We start from the raw sequence: 16,201 nt of genomic DNA, 5'->3' as shown, positions 1-16,201 counted from the left end.
GAATTTTCAGTTGTTCTCCCGGCATACGTGTAATAATGTGTAATATTTTGTCGGCGCGATATTCCCTGGTTTATTTATGTACCACACTTGATTGCAGCGGGCAAACATTGTGAAGGTCTCTTTAAGCTATATGCGTCGGCATGGGCAATGAATGTGTAAGCCTCATTGAAGCTTCTCAGAGCAAATAATTTGATGTGGAATGCAAACAAGAATAAACGCTCTGATCGAATGGCTAGTGACCAGTCCGTAGCGCTACGTTGCGCCTACTCTGTAGACAGGATGATTGATTCTTTTATTATTATTGTTGCGTAGGCGAGTGCTCGCCACAAATTTCGTGGACCAAATACTGCACTCATGAAACCGAGAACATCGTGTTTCCGGACAAGGACAGCGTCTGCGCCTGGCAGCTGGGAAAGTCAGTCGCAGAATCTCCACACCAACATATCACCAGGTGGGCACTGTACTATCGCTTTCACACTCTGAACGACTAAATTTCTTTGAAAATTTCTCTGAATTTCATTGGCTGCGCGTCCTGATCGTCTGTTTTCTAGAAACAGGGGGTAAACCGTCTTTGTTAACTGTCTCAACGCTGACGCGCTTTCTTTAATGTCACACGTTCATATTGTCTTAAGCGCAACGAGACATGACTTAACGAAGCTGTGAAAGGGTCTAGTTCGGGCGCGTTTGTTATAAACATGCGCATTTTAAGATACCTGATCATACGAGGATTTTGGAACGATGCATACGCTGCGACGTGCCTCGCACTGTATGCGTCGCTTTGTTTCCGTCGAGTCGGGTGTTTAAAACAGCGCACTTTTGAAATAACCAGAAATGTGTTATATGCGGCAATTAAACCATGACATTTCCGCACAAAAATGCACAACTTTATCACTTCATTTGATAGTAGCCAGGAAAAAGGAACCATGTCAAAGATTAGCTCACGGAAATTGCTGCATTAAGTGTTTTCTAACCGCGCTGTAATAGTTCTTTTACATGCTCAATAATGAATCATCATTACTAGGAATAATTTAAACTAATTAACTAGTTGAGAGCCTTACGACATATTACAAGTGGCTTAAAGCCACTGCAAACGGAATTCTGTGGATCTCAGCTGCGTACGATGTGCCCCTTTTTTCTATAGAAGTATGGTCAGAGTGATGTGACATATTTTGTCCATAGAGCTGTAAAATACTTTCGATCCGCCCTTTTCCTAATGTATATGTTGCAAAAAAATATTGAAATAAATAATTCGGGAAGAACTCATCTACGATGACAATCCAAGTGTGCGAATAGCCGAAACGAGTCATGTACGACGCACGTGCTGCAGGCGGGCTCCCCTCTCGCACCGCTGCGGGCGCCATCTAACTGCGCCGCCGTGAAGTATGCGTGCGCATACCCAGAGGCACATTTACAGTGACTCAAGCTGGAATCAAAGAGGTTTATTGAACAACGGCACATACTCAGTGGGGCATGCCCGCGTGAACGGCCCGTATTTTAGACTGCCATGCCTTCGGGATCGGCCCACACTTTTGGTGAAATAGCTATATATACCCGAAAAAAAAAACTGACTTTTCAATACCCGGAATGTTATTCGCATCAAAATAATTAGTCGCCACGAAAAGATTGCCTTCGCAAAATAGTTTAGACAAAGCGTGCAGGGCTTTTCTGTATTTCAGTAAGCATGCAGCCAGTCAATTTACGGCGTGACTTTTTGTCGACTAATATTGGTAGACATAGTGCAGATCAGCTGTCTTAATGTCTATGGTATCAAATAGTGCAAGGAAACCATTTTGTTAACGAATTTTGTGTTTAGATAGTTTATAGACACATAGCATAAAGGACAAGCTGTAAGAAGACGAAGCAGTTCACAAGACGTATATGGACATTTTTGTTTCGTCTGGTTTTATTTTTATAAGGGTGAGCGTGCTTCACTCTGCACAGCGATGCCGTTACTAGGAATCGAAATTAACCGTATTCACAAATGACACAGGAACACTCTGCGCTTTTTAGCCATCCTACGACCGCCATGTTGGACCACTGTTGCACTTTTTTTTTTTTCACAGAACACCAAAGCCCAAGGTCTACCCAGATATCCTCCATCATGTGGGAGAAACACCAATGGTTCGAATCAACAGAATTAATAAGGAGTATGGCTTGGAATGCGAACTGTGTAAGTACCTCAGTAAGCAACGTAAGACGAATTAAGACGGGTTGAAGCTGCATCGCGTATAGTTATCATTTTTTAGTTCATTCATTTATATATACTTCAAATAGAATGTGTCGGAAAAAAACTGCGCTTCACAAAAGTTCCTCCCCGTTCGGTAGCTCGAAATTGCAGCTGCAGGCTCAGAGAGCGAGTGCAACATAACGCAACAACTCGTATGGGCGAATGGATAAAGGAGCATGGATAACACGGTACATGTAATTAAATGCAATTACTAAAACTTGAGCTTCATGAAGAAATTCTTCGATGAGAAAGCTAAGAAAATGTTCATTTTAAACGCTGGGATAGCTGGTACACATGTCTGCTGGCCCTCTGGCCTACGAAGCGGGTAACCAAGTGGAATTTCCTCCCTCAGTAGTGGTCGCCATCATTTTCAGGGACGCTTGCTTTCTCTAACGGTTAGAGCCAAATGCATTCATGTCACATCGTACCTTGCGCTAAGCGAATTCAGCGTTCATTGCATCAAAGCCTGCAGACACACAATATTGGAGAATGGAAGTTTCCTAGAGCGGAATGGTTAATTTTCTAGGACAGAACTTTGTAGCTGCACAGTTCAGGCTAGCCTGAACGGTGTGCCACTTTTTGTAAGTGTTCCGACCGATGTACTCCCATGCGCAGTGGCTAAATGCGAGTTCTTCAACCCTGGGGGTAGCATCAAGGATCGCATCGGGCTGCGAATGGTGGAGGAGGCCGAGCGTGATGGTATTCTCAAACCTGGCTCAGTCATCATCGAGCCCACCTCGGGGAACACAGGTAACGGAGTGCCTCTCATGTCCCACTGAACGCGCTGTTATTCAGTATACCGCGGTACAATTAGTACGCCGCCATGACGCGCGCTTATATTCGGACTCGCGGGCCGAAATCTCGCTACGGCTTTCAAACGTACTCGCCACGGTAGCCGTGTACACGACTATGGCATTGCAGTGCTGAGCTTGAGGTAGCAGGTTCCATCTCGGCCACTGCGGCCGCATTTTCAAGGGGGCGAAATGCAAAAGTGCTCGTGTACTTATAGTTTGGTGAACGTAAAAGAACCGCAGGTAGTCAAAATATTTCTGGAGTCCCCCACTACAGCATGCCTGATAATCATCGGGGTTTTGGCACGTAATACCTAGAAGTTAATTTTTCGTTCCGCAACGTTGATAACAGAATAATACATTTCCAGTGTGCAGTGAAGGTGCCACACACTTTGACTATGCGGTAAAAATTTAAAACCGTGCTTGCTTATTATTCACGGAGTTGTACAGGGACAAATTCATGGAATATCGGCGTTCGCTTAGTTCTCGAAGCCCTTTTTTTCTTTACCTCTCTATCTAATACAGGCGATTTATTTACGAATCGGTAGGAAAACGCGACATTCTTCACTGCGACCACAGTACTCGACGGCACACCGATTGTTTATCGCGTGTCAGAGGGTCGAAGACTGGGCTCGCTGCTCTGGTTGCGTAGTGAAATCGAACAACGCGAAGCAACGATCGAGGCACAGACAGAAAAAATGGTCGTCCACTTTCCCTCTTGCGTTTTAGTTATTCGTTTTAGGCATTTGTTATTCTGTTTGCCTGGGCGAAACGTTTCTTTTTAAGCAAACGCTCATTTCACTTATTACGAGGAAAACGTTATCGATACGTCTCACAGTTCTGCGGGGGTTCCTGAATTATCTTCAGCGTAGAACTGCATGGGGTCTGTTTCATTTACAATCGTGCCTAAATCGTTCACTACAGTATGTGCGCCTCCATGCCGCCTGCAGTGAGCACTCCGTTATGTACGTTATGTGGTTAGCACGTTTGTATTCCTCACGCACACGCGCACACGCACACACGCACGCACGCACGCACGCACGCACGCACTAAAACGTGTTTTCGTGCCACCTGTGCTGTCCCCTTGCGCAGGCATCGGTCTGGCGATGGCAGCGGCCATTCGGGGATACCGCTGCATCATCGTGCTGCCGGAGAAGATGAGCCGAGAGAAGGTGGACGTGCTGCGTGCGCTGGGCGCAGAGATTGTGCGCACGCCCACCAGTGCGCGCTACGATTCGCCCGAGTCGCACATCTCGGTCGCCTTCAGCCTCTGCCGCGAAATCCCGGGCGCCGTCATCCTCGATCAGGTTTGGAGACCGTCTGACTTGTTCTCTCTCCTTTTTTTTGGCGATGGTAAATATCCTGACACTCCTGCAGCCACAATCATGGCGGGCGTTAGCGTCACGTCCCGATAGGCTGACGCTGACGTCTATTTATTTATTTATTTATTTATTTATTTATTTATTTATTTATTTATTTATTTATTTATTTTTAATTGCTTATTTACTTCTTCTACTGCGACAACATTCAACCAAGAGCCCGAAGCAGGGTTGCGGAGTGCCAGAGCTGCGAATTCCTCTTCTCTGTGCAGTACCGGAACCCCGGCAACCCCTTGGCGCACTACGACACGACGGCCGAGGAGATCCTGGACCAGTGCGGCGGCCACGTGGACATGGTGGTCATGGGTGCAGGAACCGGCGGCACGGCCACCGGCGTTGCAAGAAAGCTCAAGGAGCGCCTCCCCAACGTTCAGGTAGACAGGATGAGCGGTGAAGAGTGGATGCATTTTTTTTCTTTGCTTCATTGGGCATGCTTCGATTGCATGTCCGACGGACGGAAGATGAGGTAATTGTTGCCGCTTATTACTGCATGTTCAAAAAAAAAAAAAGAAAATCTCTAAACCAGTCAACATCTATTCCACGGCCGCCCAAAATGCCCGTGAAAATTCCGACATGGGAGCAACCAGCGGCGAGCCGAGGACCCCAACGGGTTTCTGCCGGCTAGTCCCTCAGGACCTCAATGTCTGTCTGTCTGTCTGTCTGTCTGTCTGTCTGTCTGTCTGTCTGTCTGTCTGTCTGTCTGTCTGTCTGTGTCTGTCTGTGTCTGTCTGTGTCTGTCTGTCTGTGTCTGTCTGTGTCTGTCTGTCTGTCTGTCTGTGTCTGTCTGTGTCTGTCTGTGTCTGTCTGTGTCTGTCTGTCTGTCTCTGTCTGTCTGTCTCTGTCTGTCTGTCTCTGTCTGTCTGTCTCTGTCTGTCTGTCTCTGTCTGTCTGTCTCTGTATGTCTGTCTCTGTATGTCTGTCTCTGTCTGTCTGTCTCTGTCTGTCTGTCTCTGTCTGTCTGTCTGTCTCTGTCTGTCTGTCTGTCTCTGTCTGTCTGTCTGTCTGTCTGTCTCTGTCTGTCTGTCTCTGTCTGTCTGTCTCTGTCTGTCTGTCTGTCTGTCTGTCTCTGTCTGTCTGTCTCTGTCTGTCTGTCTGTCTGTCTCTGTCTGTCTGTCTGTCTGTCTGTCTGTCTGTCTGTCTGTCTGTCTGTCTGTCTGTCTGTCTCTGTCTGTCTCTGTCTGTCTGTCTGTCTGTCTGTCTGTCTGTCTCTGTCTGTCTCTGTCTGTCTGTCTGTCTCTGTCTGTCTGTCTGTCTGTCTGTCTGTCTGTCTCTGTCTGTCTGTCTGTCTGTCTGTCTCTGTCTGTCTGTCTGTCTGTCTGTCTGTCTGTCTGTCTGTCTGTCTGTCTGTCTGTCTGTCTGTCTGTCTGTCTGTCTGTCTGTCTGTCTGTCTGTCTGTCTGTCTGTCTGTCTGTCTGTCTGTCTGTCTGTCTGTAAACCAGTGACCCGACTTATCATGAGTATAACTTGTCCCTAATATGAAATAATAAGCTATTCAATGCAGTACCGACTGGCCGACGTGTTTTCTATTGTTGGCGGCGCCTGAAAATAACAAAGTTTATTAGGGCAATCTAACCTTATTCTCTCAAACTCGTGGATATACTTGAGCTGAATGAATACAATGTGGTTCCATTACAACACATCATAACACAGGCTATCTTTATCTGAAAGCCTAGATAATTACCGAGCGAAATGAGCAATATCTACTGTAATCTCTGGGATTTTCGTGGAATTTTAATTATGCTTGTGTCGCATTCCACGTTCCACGCGGAACTTGAAGGCTGAAGAACGCGGGCATTGCGGTGTAGCAATAACTTTAGATGCGACTTGTAAAATCTTCATTATATTTGCAATGTGCCGTTCAGAATAGCCAAGATCATATGGAGTTCTTATGCGCATCTGGTGACCTGTGTTTCGAAAAGAATACGACAAAGCAACGTTAGAAGTTACCTGAACCGCAGTGATCGATCAGCAGCTGATGTTTGTTGCAGCATACGGGCACTCGAGTCGTGCTAGTGCCGCCAGCGCACCGTGCTGTCCTGCAGGTGCGGCGGTGCATGCGCGGCCCGCACGCCGTGCGGAGGAGGTGACGTAATCTAAAGCCAGGGCGAGCCGAGAAGGCTGGCGGCTCGATGCGAGATGTCTGCGCCCATTGCTGGAGGCCACGTTGTGTGCTGAACTTTGGTGGCGCGGCACAGTTAGTGATGAAGGGACGTTCGCTATGGAACAAATACGCGCGCTTCCCGCTGCCGGCGCTCTTCATCGCGCTTCACCGCTGTAATCGCGGCTACTCGCGTTTATTGAGGAAAATATGTTCATGTGTATATTTTCTTGTTTGTTAGTAGGCGATTGTTTGCTGTTGTAAATCTTAACACAGTTACGGTTGGCCTATGGCACCACGTGCCGAAAGAAATTTCACCCGACCTTTCCTCGCCATGCCTCGTCGAAATGAGGCGCGACTGCTCCTTCTACGGTTGGCATGCAGCACCACGTGCGGAAAGGAATTTCTCTCACCCGACCTTCACACACCTTGCCTCGTCGAAATGAAGCGTGACTTCCTAATTCGCCTTGACCATTTCGAGTGTCTGCCGGTCTGGCGGAAGCCCCGCAGTCTTTACAGGCCTCTTTTGTGTGTGTGTGCGTGTGAGACTTTAGAGGGACCGCTTCCTCGAACGGCCAAATTCTACAGGAGTATTTCCACGAACCAGCAATGCGCAAAAGAGACGGACAAGCGTCTACAATTTCAGGAGGCGGGACGGGCTCCTCCTCGCAGCAGGCCTTCTTTGCCGGTCACGTGAGGTCGACGGAGGCAAGATCCCTCCCACGATTGTAGAGAGCCTATTTAAGGGGCTCCGAAATGTACTTTTGATCACTTCATTCTCTTCCCATCATCTTTCACCAACCTTTGAATAAACCGTGCAAGTTTCGCACTAGAAATCGTCTCGCCCTTGCTTGGTCACCATGATCTACCGGATGCCTGCAGCCCGCCGACGAAGCCACGCTACCCAATAAGTAACGTAGGTCGAGCTTCGATAGGCAGGCGCCGCTACAACTCGGCAGCAGTACGATACGCTACCCTGGAGTACGCAACACCACCAAACAGAAAGAGAAGACAACGAAGTAGGAAGAGCAGCGCCGACTGAACGGAAGCTGCTGGAACTATTCATATTCTTCCCCTTGCGAATAAATGGGTCCTTCTCTAACCACGTCGCTTCTTAGGTTTCGAACATTACTACATTTATACTGCCCATCATAAAGCCTTACTTCATGTTTATAGTGTAATACTTGTCTTTATCGCTTTCAAATCTTCAGCTTTTGGACGTAACAGCGACTCTTTAAGTAAGCTTTCTCACGTGGACGCCTTCACAGGAAATATGAGAATAAAGGAAAAATGAGACATCCTCCCAATCGCAGCGATTCCTACAAAGGAAACCCATGCGGGTTCACCGAAAGAAACGCCTCGCAGTTGCAGAAAAATTCGTCCCGGACCAGGACGAATTTCTGTTCAACAGCGAGGAGTTTCTTTCGATGCACCCGTATGGGTCTCCTTTGTAGCAATTGCTGCGATTGGGTGGATGTCTCATTTTCTTTTTATTAATTTTCTTCGCCTTACGGGTTTCCGCAGAACAATTACGTCAAATATGAAAATATCAGTACTCTGAATTCAAAATATGTTCTTACAAGCATCTTTACACGTTGCAGATTGTGGCCGTTGATCCGCATGGCTCGGAGTTGGCCGTCGATGCTGAGCCCAACGATCCTTCTGTGACGATGTACGAGGTCGAAGGCATCGGCTATGACTTCGTGCCGACAGTCCTCGACAGAAGCGTAAGAATTTGTTTTCTTCTTCGGCGATGTCAATGTGGTATAGGACCTGTAACCGTGGCTATAGAGGGTGTCAGGAGGTGGAGTAGAAGTAGAGCGGCAACACCGGCTTAGCGCCTAGCACAGGAGGGAAAGGGATCCGCTTACATGCACAAAAAGCCCTCTAACAAGTATACACAAGTATATGAATAGAGTGAATATATCCCGAAAAGGCGCCCCCGAAGTAGCGCAACATCCCAAAGGCCTACCACTGTCAACCTGCAAAGGAAGAACTTGATATGTTCCTCGCTTCCAGCTTTCTTAGCGGCCACCGACTACACATGCGACCTTCTGCTACGTTCGCCTTTGAACGATCCATTCGTTATGGCCACCTTTCCACCCCTCGCATTTTTTTTCACCGGATTTTTCAGCTTGCGAGCCCATCCCCCTTTTACTTATTACAGCTAATTGACAAGTGGTACAAGTGCAACGACAAGGATTCCTTCCTCATGGCCCGAAAGCTGATCCGACATGAGGGTCTCCTTTGCGGTGAGTGTGGGTGCGCTTTCTCCACGGCTGCGTAATTACGCCTGCATGACGTCTGGGGTAAAATGTATACCATTAAGCAGAAAAGCACCCCAGTCTTCGATAATATAACGCAGCGAAACGCAGAATTGTAATTAGACCGAGGCGAATGAGAGCTGACTTATTAAATTTGATGAAATCGGTTTCCGATAACGGTAGAAACAATTTCCCCTTAGGTCTTCTATTGTGTTGTTAATTAAAATTTTCACAAATTTTATGACCCAATGCATTGTAACACTATATTTTAACATTTTTTAACAATTCGTTGTTTGGAAGTAAGGCGCTTCAAGAGGATTATACGCAAGACGCGTTCGAATGCTTCAAAGAAGCGGCGCGCTAGCTTGGCCGAGTCAAAAGAGGCATAAAACGAAGCTTACCTGCGGGCGCGCGTTTGAACTTGAACGTATCTGTACACCTAGGCATGCTGCTCTACCACACTGAACGCGCCATACTTGTTTAGGCAAGTAAAACAATGGTAAGTGCGACAAGCGTGCAGGCGCCTAGCTCGCCCCGACGTCTCGACTTCGTCACCTCCTTCGTTACGCGACGCCTTGCGTTAAAATGGCTTACACGCACACGAGGGAAACTGGGCAAGGCAACGCGCTGGCTCTCGACTAATGTTATTGACACCATCGTATCACAAAAAGATCAGAAACAAGATAAAACTACAGGCAAAAATTCTGTCTTGTCCTTTTTTCCTCCTTTACGTGTTTCCTTGCGCTGTTGAGCAACAATAGATTCATATCGACTAGCTAATATTAAAGGTTTGCAAGAGCACTTTCTAGACAACTTTGCTGTCCTCTTTATAGAGGCGCGCTATGCGAATCCCATCTGCTTCAAAACATCGCACTCTTGTGAGAAACATTTTGCGACCATTTGACACGTGCATGAGGAGTTCTCGTATGCAATGCACTGTGCCATGTAAGCCAGAACATTGAGACATGAAAGGACGGATAATGTTTCTGCTAGGTACTTCTCGCCTGAACGTCGGATCAGAAAGGTACAGCGGTGCCTTTTTTTTTTCTCTCGCGTGTCAGTGTGAATCAGTATGAAATCAATATGATAACCATTACAACACTCACGCACATTTTTTCTGTCTGCATGAGTCACCACTGACGTCTGTCCATTTCATATTTAGGCTGTTTCTACATAAGAATTAACCCTTTACTGCACGATTTTTTGCTTCCTCAAAATATTATTCATGGAGTTGTAGGGAAGCATAACAGTACCTGTACTCCCATGGAAACTTACTTTAGCGAATGTCTGTGGTTTCAATTTGCAGAAAAAGGGTATGTTGCATATTTGCAACAATGGGCAAATAAAGAAGAAGTTGAAAGGAAAAGATAGATTTAGTGCGATTCATACTCAGATGCTTATTTGCACGAGACAATCATTGGTGCACCTACGATTTAGTGTGGAACAAAGAAAAGCACTTGTACATGCTTGTGCAGCACAGGTGGTTCCCACACTTCCTGCAGTACGTCATGCAGATTCCCGTGCAGCCAGGAAACAATGCAGTGTTTTCGGGTTATTGTCAAAATGTAGAACATCGAAGCACAGACGTAAAGCTGTGCCCGTGACGACGTGACACGGCAACGTGTGGAGGCACAGCGTACTTTTGAAAAGAATGAAATTCGACCAGAGAACATCTTGTCCACATATTGAATCGAAACGGACTTACACTTGTGGCTGTCGTGACTAATTGAATAGTCACTGCCTTCACTATCAGGAGGAATTGCTGGGCCATACCAGCGTTTCGCAGCCATTTCACTATTCCGAAGAAAATAAACCATGTACACGTTGTTGCATTTGTGCAACATAGCAACGTTCTGTCGCCAGGAACAAACTATTCCGAAATGACAATGTTTTATTGAACCTACAGAGTCAGAAGGATGTAGAGCATAGCGTAAGAATTTTTTTTTTTGCGCTTTGTCTTATGGAGAAATACATTTACAATTTGTAAAACTTACCTATATCACTGCTCGCGGGCGCGCGCAGCCTCCGCCACGTTTGTTTTGGTAGAAGATGCGATGGATTAGCACAGATTGCAGCACAAGGTGCCGCGTTTTACAGAACAATGTTGCGGATATGCAACAACGTGTACAGACAGCTCCAAACTGACTTTGCTTCGGTTTTTAACGACGTTCATCAGAATGTTGCGTAAATGCAACAAGGTGCAGTAAAGGGTTAAACTAGTACATGTTTCCTGGCAGGAGCAAGCAAGGCAAATATTGCAGACCGTGAGGAAATGGGGGCCACGTTTTGTTTGACGTGCACCGAAAGTTTGAATTATGTAGGTTATTTGTAGTGGCTCTGAAAGTAATTGCTCAACACTCGTTTTCTCCCAACTTTTGTGCATTATGCAAGGAATTCAGTTTTTTTTTCTTGTTCTTCGGTAAGCTATGCGAGGCACGGTGTTTATATTTTATCGTAGCGGGAAGCATGTTCTGAGTGACGATCGATAAATGCTTCATATGTTCATTACAACCTTTGTAGAAAGTTACGTATTCAGGCGATCCAGGGTGTCATATACTGCCGTTATTTGAAGTGTTTTTCAGACTCCCAAAACAACTGCAAGATATGCGAACTGCAAGTTTCATCAAACTAGGGAAAATTTTAATTGGACTGTGTTGCGAAATTTTCGCGTTCCTACTTTAACTTGAAGCGTTGCAGATAATTACTGAACCCTCGTTTATTCCCCATTTTCGTGCATGATCAAACGAGGTTCGTAGTTATTTTCTCGGTGTCGCCTGTAAACTAAACAGAGCACTTTGTTTATATTTGGGGAAATCTACGAGAACGGTATGAGTAATGTGTAGGCAATGTTCCAAATTGATGGGTTAAATACGATTTTAAAATAAATTAAGTGTGCAGTTTGTTCGGAGAGTCATTAGTGAGCTTTACGAGGAACGTAATACACCGCTACACTACCATAATTGCAACTACAAGCGAAGTCAAATTTTGCGAATAGTTGAAGCGCTACGCCAAGTCTATGTGATATGTTAAATGCGTGTTTTGTTCTAATACTGGTTTTGCAAGACATTCTTAAGCAAGTGTGCGATAGTATCACGTCGCCGTTATCAGCTACGCTTCCCAGTGTCTCAAGAGAGCTTTGCGTTTCAGAAACATTATACTTAGAAAGAATGAGCCGCATCTTAAGTACAATGTGTCGCGAAGTTCTTACGTTTCTGGTTATTTCGAAGCCTTATGAAAAATTGTTGTGTAAGGTCCAGGTAATAGGTGATGTGCAGGCAAAGTTCAAAAGTGGGTTGGGGTAATTCGGGTGGTTGGAATAAATTACGTTTGCAACTGCTCTAGAACTTCCTTAGCAGTTTTGAGTCTAGCGATCTTGTTGCCAGGTTTCGTGGTTTGTCTGTTTAGTGACTAAATTTTCTACTTAGTGACAGGTGAATTTTTTTGCCGACACGACACAACATTTGGCGATATTTTAGCGACTTCTAAATTGGAAAAGTTGCTTCGGAAATGGCTTTCTAGAACGCGCTATTTTGGTAAAAATACAAGTATGGGGCCCAGATTGCCTCAACTGTACGTGAACTCTGAAACAATGATGAAGCAATGATTGTCTTCACATCAATGGTGATGACATCGTGCTTGTCCTCTTAACAGGTGTTCTTAAAGGTTGTCTAAAATGTCTTCACATTATTCTCTCAAAATGCACTTCTTTAATTTTACAAATCCCGTTTGAATGGCTCTTAACCCTGCTGGTTTCACTAAACTTGTTCGATTGCTCAACGTTCGCAACCGTAGAAGTGACTTAATTTACTGAAACTGATTGCAATAACGTGTATGGTGAGATTTAGGACGCAACAGGTGCACAGTCAGACAGATTGACTGTCGTACGTATTGGGTGGCTGGTCTCGTTCACGTCAATGTCAATGCACCGCTTTCGTCTCTCACGGCCTTCGGACCAATCAGTACTGCACGACGTTTTCAGGTGAATCAAGGGGCCGAAGCGTCTGGGCAGACGCGCGCCTCTGGAGTCACCAGACGCGCGCTCCAGATCAGGCGCGTATACGTACATAAAAAAACCACACGGTTGTCGTGACCGTGTTAGCAATGTACTGCCAAGGTCATGTCGGGCAACAATGGCCTTACATATGTCCGACACGGGTCCTCTTTCAGTGCCACTTTGGGGTTCTGACACAGGTGAACAGCGAAAAGAGGAAAGTTGGGCGTAATGGTTGTAATGCACGCTTTGAGGCATCATTTTCGAGGTAAGGCATTGGACCAAAACTGCTAGGTGTCAAAACTCTGCGTATCGTTTCACTGCAGAACAGTCGCGCATAACGTGCACCTGGCCTTCTGGCAAATATCGGGCAAGCAGGTGCTGCAGGCACAGTACTTGCTCCACGCGATTGCAGCAGCAGATAATCGTAGTGGCGTTAAAGCTGTACTTCTACGGGAAAAAAGAAAATATTGTTGTGCAATTCCTTTAACGCTGTATGTGGTCCGGATTTTTATGTCGAGCTTGTGTATGCTTTCCCGCAGGTGGCAGCAGCGGGTCGGCGATGAGCGTGGCCGTGGTGGCGGCCAAGTCCCTGAAGGCTGGCCAGAAGTGCGTAGTAATCCTGCCCGACGGAGTGCGCAACTACATGACCAAGTTCCTCTCGGATGGCTGGATGGCTGAGCGCGGCTTCATCTCGCTCTATTCTGAAATGAGCACGAAGCATTGGTGAGCTGACCACGCTTGCCCGCCTACAAATGGCCGAGTCGAAAGTTGCATTCCGCAGTCTTTCCTCCCCTTTGTCTCCTCCTCCTGTATTCCGCAGGATCTTGGCCACTGGACTAGCAGCCATAATTTACACCTTTACGTCTGTCTGTCGCTAGGAAACAACCTGCGGTTATCTTTGATGTACATGCTAAACTCGTAATACTTGCGTAACCGTGACGTTACCAGGATTGCTGGAATGATTTGTAAAGAGCTCTAACGGAAAGTTAAACGGCGTGGAACAAAGACAGGGGCAAGAGTATAGGCGTATATAGAACACACACGAATGTTCGCGCCAGTGCACTGAACCTGAGCTATGACCCAACTAGCCCAGACTGAATTTTGATCTGTAAACTGACGCAATCCAGCAGAAGGTCATCACGAATTAATTGCGTTTTCTGAATACATGCGAATAACCAGGCTCGTTCGAAGAAATGGTAAAACGTGAGATAATAGGGAGGACGTTGTCGCTGAAGGAGCTTTCGTTATCTTGCCGTCTACTGGATTGTCCGGTTCGAGTGTCGCTGAGCGCAACTATTTCGCTCACAGATAGAACGACGCGCAAGGTATAGAGCTGCGACATTGAGATAGCAGGCTGATAGCCTATGTGCTCAATGGAGAGCAGCTGCAGGCAAGCATACACTTCATGCATTCAGCCTCCCTACCTTTCCCTCTTCGTTTCTCTCTCTCTCTCTCTGTCTGTCTCTCATGCATTCAGTTTATCGTCGCTGCATGCCTTACAGTAGAAATATTCGCGTATACTAGCATAACGCCAAAGCTCTTCCTGTTCGTGCCTTTGGTTGACTAGTTAAGACTTCGCCACTTTGCTCGATGGTATAGATGATGCATATGATGTTCATCTCGTATCAGTAGGCCATTCAATATTTGTTAGTATCGTCATGATTACTCTTCATTGCACTTTAATATTGTCACGCTGTAGAGCCCAGCGACAAATCGTTAAGTTTAAAAAGTAAAACATGATAATTTCGTAGTTCAGGTGAGTACACCTAAAGCGTGTCGTCGTATATTCACCGTGCTTCAGATGACCCGACGCCAGCGATTTGAGCCAGACGTCGGCATAAGAAAGCCCGTCGAGACAGCGTTTTCATGGCTGCGCCAATAACTCTTCGCGCAGACGGCTTGACCCAGCGCGACAGTACACTCGTTCAAGCATCGACCATTTATATATCAGCCTTGCAAGCTGAGTCAACCCACTTTCTCCGAGTTAATGTGCACATGTGTCCGAACTGCAGGAATACAACTTTGCTCGCACGCAGGTGGTGGAACCAGACGGTGCGTTCTCTGCGGCTGCGCATACCGCTGACAGTGACGCCCGGCGTGAGCTGCCAGGATGCCGTGGAACTCATGAGCGCCGAAGGCATTGACCAGGTCCCCGTCGTCGAGGAAAGCGGGTCAGCCATCGAATTGTTCTTTTTGTCGAATAAATTGGATGCGTCTAGCGGACAGGAACCACAACGTCCTGCATGCAGCTGTTGCAGAATCCAGGCTTCTGGATACGCTTTCCAACTGCATTCATTGCTTCGTTCAGTACTTTCGCAGAACCTGCACGCCGTTCCTTTAATAGCTGCTCCACGCAATCGCTGTTAGCCTACCTCATACATCGTTTTATTTCTGGTTCCCTCACTGCTCGTGCTACATATGGCTCGTTCAGACATAAAACCTGTGGTCTACTGGCCACATTACCGTGCTATTTGTTTAACGGTGCAAGGCAACGTTTTTATTTTATTTTATGCAGCCACTTTACGAACCTAGTTCTTTTCTACTTTTATTTTCTTTTTCAGAGCTGTGCTCGGAATGGTCTCACTAGGAAACTTAATGTCTAAGATACTGGCACGGCGTATCGACGCCACGACCCCTGTAGCAAAGGCTGCCTATGACCAGTTCAGAAAGGCAAGTTAACACTTCGAAATTTGCTTACTGTGCGTGTTTTTAACATCCAGCTACAGTGGCAAGTACTTTTTACCGGGACAACTTAGTACTCAAATCTTTAAGATATGTCTTGTTGCTAGCAAACGTGTTTTTTACTTAACACCGGGGTCTGACTAAAGCGCAGATTTGCTATAGTGTATTGCATATAACACATGCTTTTTCACGTGCTTCGTTATTATGGAAAGATAAACGTAAGGACCGAAATAGCGGCACGGAAGCTATACTTTTAGCATACAGTTAAGAGAAACGTCAGGTTGATTCCGTAGGTTATACTGACTTTGTCAAAGTAAATGTGATTAATATTTCTTGTTGGATGTCATAGTGTAGATGGTGATGGTAAAACAGCGCTCAAGAAAGGCTATAGCACAAAGAAAAGGCAGACGTAACACGCGTAGTTTTATACTAGACATTAAGCTGACAATTGTGGCAAGTTAGGCGGGTCGATAAATTTGCATGGTGATTGGGAAACAGCGCTCAGAAAAAGACGAGTACAAAGAAATGGTAGACGTAACTTGGGTTGGGATAACCTTGTAAAACAGCGCTCAAAAAATACCAAGACAATCACCATGCAACTTTACTAACCAACCCAACTTGCCGCACTTGTCATAGTTTAGTCTAAATGTGTGCATCAAAACTGATGTGTGCAGTAAGCATCGTCGTTTTCCATTTACTTACTAAGATGCGCAAGTGCGTTATAGCCAATACTGAGACTTGCATTTCAAAATTATGTCGACACAGT

General features: G+C 46.1%; 1 protein-coding gene across 4 annotated transcripts in view; it reads left to right on the top strand.

Annotated features, from left to right (window-relative positions):
• Positions 1-16,201, top strand: part of Cbs (Cystathionine beta-synthase) — an 81,878-nt gene that overhangs the window by 53,407 nt on the left and 12,270 nt on the right. For 3 of the 4 annotated variants that reach the window (XM_050179509.3, XM_050179510.3, XM_050179508.3), the window contains exons 2-11: positions 313-451; positions 2,064-2,170; positions 2,843-2,977; positions 4,111-4,325; positions 4,610-4,771; positions 8,097-8,222; positions 8,663-8,747; positions 13,293-13,476; positions 14,790-14,924; positions 15,315-15,423. In XM_050179509.3, the coding sequence (XP_050035466.1) occupies positions 313-451; positions 2,064-2,170; positions 2,843-2,977; positions 4,111-4,325; positions 4,610-4,771; positions 8,097-8,222; positions 8,663-8,747; positions 13,293-13,476; positions 14,790-14,924; positions 15,315-15,423 (1,397 nt within the window). Of the gene's footprint in view, positions 1-312; positions 452-2,063; positions 2,171-2,842; positions 2,978-4,110; positions 4,326-4,609; positions 4,772-8,096; positions 8,223-8,662; positions 8,748-13,292; positions 13,477-14,789; positions 14,925-15,314; positions 15,424-16,201 lie in introns of those variants that run through there. The other variant, XM_055071492.2, reaches the window with a different exon arrangement.

This window comes from Dermacentor andersoni, chromosome 5 (assembly GCF_023375885.2).
Source record: "Dermacentor andersoni chromosome 5, qqDerAnde1_hic_scaffold, whole genome shotgun sequence".
Taxonomy (NCBI): domain Eukaryota; kingdom Metazoa; phylum Arthropoda; class Arachnida; order Ixodida; family Ixodidae; genus Dermacentor; species Dermacentor andersoni.
This window is presented reverse-complemented; position numbering and strand designations above follow the sequence as displayed.